Raw genomic sequence first — 5,059 nt, forward strand, 5'->3', positions numbered from 1 at the left:
TTAAATTATTTCTTTTAGATGGTTTTGATATGTCTATTAAAAAGTAACTATTTATATTTAGTATAATATCAACTTATTTCTGTAAAATGATTTTTTGTATGAAGTCATGTTAAATAATTTGAAGAGAGAATTTAATACTGTGGGTAAAATATGAAAAGATATCGTTATTTTCTATATTATCAAAATAATAAGCAAAAACAAAAATTTATTTTAAAATTATCAAGTCTCTTTTTGTCTTCGTTTACTAGTCTATAAGTGTTGCGCAAGTAAAAACTAATTATGTCGTAATTTATAACCAAAATTGACTGATTTACTTAATTCTTTATATAATTAAAAATGAATGGGTTGAGTTAAATTTTGATAACTCAAAATGAATTATGTTTATAAATAAATATATTATTGAATTATCAAAAAGTTATTTGAATTAAATCAGATAAATTTTAAAACTTTAAATAAACTAAAAAGACAGATATAATTTAATCTAACTAATTTTTATTTTTTGATTTATTTTTTTATAAATTTTTAGTACCTAATAAGCTATTATTTTTCTTTATTATGGATATTAAGAAGAAAGAAAAGACAAAATTAATTAATATTTTTTGTAATTTTTTAATTAGTTAGAAATGTCCAATAGTTAGTTAGAATTTGCTTAAGTCAGGGCCCGTTTAGATTAGTTTACAAAAATAGGTTTTAACTCAAAAATAAAAAAGTTAAATTGAAATGATTTTTAAGTTAAAAATAAAAAGTTATTTGAATTATTTTAAGTTATTTTTCACCTTGTCAATCACATTTTAATTTATTTCAAGTCATTTTTTACTTATTTTAAATTATTTTTTATATTTGTCAAACATTTGTAGAAGTAAAAAATGACTTAAAATTAGATTTGATCGCCTTTTAAATCAATCCAAATAACCTCTTAGTAATAATACTAAGCACAATTATTATACATATACGCAATCAAGATGTTGAAATACAAAGCGAAAAATGTTTTCTCTACTCTTTTCTTCTTCAATAATCTATGATTTTATCCTATTGTTTAGACTTATTTCTAGAATATTTTATAAAGAGAAAAGTATTTTCATCATATCACTCATAATCAAATCTTTAATTTAGAGTTAACTTTTTCTTCTTTTTAAAATAAAAGAAAAATAAAAAACATATAAAGATCGACACACGAACACGAAAACTCTCAACAATGGTGGAGGGTGGCAGGTAGGATGGGTGGAGAATTGGGAGGGGGGGGGGGTGAATTCAACTCTCAAGTATGGAAACAAACAATAGAACAAATCGATTAATATAGATTAACAATAATAGTAATTAATTATACTTTAATGTAATATTTTCAAGTGGCATAAAAAATTTATTTCAATTCAGTATGATTCTTTTTTCAAAATTTATAAAGAACCTTCAGTATAATTATAATTATTAATCATGATATCCTGTTACATATTCAATATTTAAAATTATAACTTCAAATTTCATGCCTCAAAACTAATTTGTTGTTCCATGAGATATTTTAAGCACAATATTAAACTTACCGTATGACATTAAAGATTGGTAGAAGAATAATATTTGAGATTTATGTTCATGTCAGTCTGAGAGAATATATGAGTAATCCTAAAATACTCCCTTAATCTCACATGTTACTTCTTTTAAAAAAATTATTATATTATATTTACACATCATTTAAAATATTATAAATAAAAAGAATACTTTCATCAATTCATCCATTAGTTTTTCTTAATACTATCAAAAATTATAAATAATAAACTTTTTGAAATTTTATAATATTTATCCTAACAAAAAGAATTTATATTAAGGACAAAAATTAATTTTATATTTTATTCGTGTAACCAAAAATACTTTCTCCAGCTCAAGTGAATTATTGAACTTTTCTTTTTCATCCTTTAAAACAAGTAAATCATTCATAACTTCAAGAGAATTGTTATTTTTATATCTAACCTTCATTTAAGAAGCTTCTTGACCATATTACGTTTTCCAAAGATTAATTTGAAAATAGTTAAAATGATAATAAATAATAACATTTAAGTTACGTCTATAATTTTTTCTTTTGGTAAAATATATAATACAATAACAATTCATTTCATCTAAACTAAACACAGTAACTTGATTTATATTTTTAATAGGGAAAAAGCTTAAATATGCCATCAAACATTTTAGAGAAGACTCATTCGTCCCTCCATTAAAAAATTGGTTCATCTATGTCATTATTATTTAAGAAAATGGTCATTCATGTCATTATTTCTTAATAGTGATTTTGTAAATTATTTTTGATACGTGATCAATTATAATTCGATCACGTAATTAATTTTTTAATGAAGAAATCAAAATTATGAATAAAAATTGCATTAAAATAACCTACCCAAATAAAATGATTTTGGAAAATCACTGTTAAAAAATAATGATATAAATGAGTCTAATCTGAATGGTAATGACATAGATGTGCCAAACTGATGACATAAAAAAAACTTTTTCTAAAAATTTAATAACATATTTAAACTTTTTCTCTCTTTAATTACGTGAACAAAATAAAAAAAATCTATAAAAAGATCTAGTGGCCTAGTGTTCATCATCCAAAACACATACAAACACACAACAAGTTTCAAACTCTAAAAAATCAAAGATGATGATAATAGACTTAGAGTTTTCTACTCTACTCATTTGCCTTGTTCCATTCCTTTTTATCTTCTTCATCAATCTTTTCCATTCCAAATCAACCAAAATCCCAAAATCTTATCCAATCATTGGTTCATATTTCTCAATTTTAGCAAACAAACATCGTCGGATTCAATGGAGTTCTGATATAATTCAAACAACTACCAATCTTACTTTCACTCTCATTCGTCCTTTCGGTAATCGCCAAATCTTTACTGCAAATCCATCGAATGTTCAATACATGCTCAAAACTCATTTTCATATTTATCAAAAAGGTCATATGTTTAAATCAACCATGGCTGATTTTCTTGGTGATGGTATTTTTAATGTGGATGGTGAAATCTGGAAGTACCAACGACAAGTTGCTAGTCATGAATTCAATACTAAATCTCTACGAAAATTCATCGAAACTGTCGTAGATGCTGAACTTAACGAACGTCTGATTCCACTTCTTGCTGTTGCTGCTTCTGAGAAAAAAGTTGTTGATCTCCAAGACATATTACAGAGGTTTGCTTTCGATAACATTTGCAAAATTGCGTTTGGATATGATCCTGCTTATCTATCGCCGTCTCTACCACAAGAGAAATTCGCAGTTGCTTTTGAAGAAGCTGTTAAATTAAGCAGTGAAAGATTCAATGCTATTTTCCCCTTTTTATGGAAGATTAAAAGACATTTCGATTTCGGAAGTGAAAAGAGATTCAGAATCGCTGTAGATGAAGTTCGTCAATTTGCGAAACAGCTCGTTAGAGAAAAACAGAGTGAACTAAATCAAAAATCATCTCTCGATTCAGTAGATCTATTATCCAGATTCTTAAGCGTTGGTCATAGAGACGACGATTTCGTTACAGATGTAGTTATTAGTTTCATATTAGCAGGTCGTGACACAACATCAGCTGCATTAACTTGGTTCTTCTGGTTAATCTCGGAACACCCTGTGGTGGAAAGTTCAATTCTAAACGAAATCAAATTAAAATCCCACACGCCAGTATACGAAGAAGTGAAAGAGATGATATACACACATGCTTCACTTTGCGAAAGCATGAGGTTTTATCCACCAGTACCAATTGACTCGAAAACAGCTACAGAGGACAATGTTTTACCAGATGGAACTTTTGTTAAAAAGGGAACAAGAGTAAGTTATCATCCCTACGCAATGGGGAGAGCAGAGGAACTATGGGGAAGTGATTGGAACAAGTTTAAACCAGAACGGTGGTTGGATAAAGATGAAGTTACTGGAAATTGGAATTTTGTTACTAAAGACATGTATACATATCCTGTTTTTCAGGCGGGGCCGAGGATTTGTTTGGGGAAAGAAATGGCGTTTTTGCAGATGAAGAGGGTGGTTGCTGGTGTTTTACGGCGGTTCAAGGTGGTTCCGGTCACGGAAAAAGGGGTGGAACCGGTGTTTATTTCATACCTCACGGCGAAAATGAAAGGTGGTTTCCATGTGACAATTGAGGAAAGGGACCATGAGTAGTGTTGTTATTTTTCTACTTGTCTTAAACTATTTTGGATGGATAAAAAATTACTTTTAATTATGAATATAATAAGAATATCTGGTTCAAAAATATATTTATTATTATTAGTTTGTTCCAAAATACTCATTCTAATATTTTTTTCTTGTTAAACATATTATTTGTTTCAATAAAAGTATTATCATTAAAGAGTTCATTTAATATAACATTAACAAATAACTAAATAGAAATTAAAATATATTTTTAACTTATTAATTAATAACAGAGATATTTATAAAATAAATCATTGTTAGATTATGTTATCAATCGAAAATATTTTCATGTCTTTAATTAATAAATCAGAGGTACAATATGATAACATATGTTTAATTAATAAATTTCTTAGACAATTATTCCTCTTTATGATTAATAATATTGATTTTATTCTGACCATATTAATATCATCTAGTTGTTTCGATTTTTAAATAAATATATATAATCTTTCTTCTCTTTTAACAGAATGTTATATCACATTAAAATTAACTAATATTTGTTATTTATTTTTTAAAATTAATTATATTTTTTTTACAACGTATTCCGTTAAACTATTATCAAAGAAAATCTTTATCTTTGATTATTTTACCTTGGACTAAAATCGAATAGTTCATTTGTTTTATATTTTTCCTTATTTAAGGTTAGGGGTGTATAAAATCGAATCAAATTGTAAATCGCAAATCGAGTCAAATAAAAAAAATTCAACTATTGGTTGGTTTGACTTGATTTGGTATTGAAAAAAAATTGACTATGTTGGGTTAGTTTGGTTTTAACTAAAGAAAATCAACCTGAGACCAAACCAACCCGTTATTATATATATGTAATTTTAAAATTTTATTTTGTACATAAAAATATTTACTTTGATATCATTTTAA

General features: G+C 26.2%; 1 protein-coding gene across 1 annotated transcript; it reads left to right on the forward strand.

Annotated features, from left to right (window-relative positions):
* Positions 1–2,195: 2,195 nt before the first annotated feature.
* On the forward strand, positions 2,196–4,244 carry LOC101249297 (cytochrome P450 94A1-like). The gene has a single exon (XM_004247179.4). The coding sequence runs from the start codon at positions 2,645–2,647 to the stop codon at positions 4,151–4,153; it is 1,509 nt and encodes a 502-aa protein (XP_004247227.1). The 5' UTR covers positions 2,196–2,644; the 3' UTR covers positions 4,154–4,244.
* The last annotated feature ends 815 nt before the right edge of the window (positions 4,245–5,059 follow it).

Source organism: Solanum lycopersicum, chromosome 9, assembly GCF_036512215.1.
Source record: "Solanum lycopersicum chromosome 9, SLM_r2.1".
Lineage (NCBI taxonomy): Eukaryota > Viridiplantae > Streptophyta > Magnoliopsida > Solanales > Solanaceae > Solanum > Solanum lycopersicum.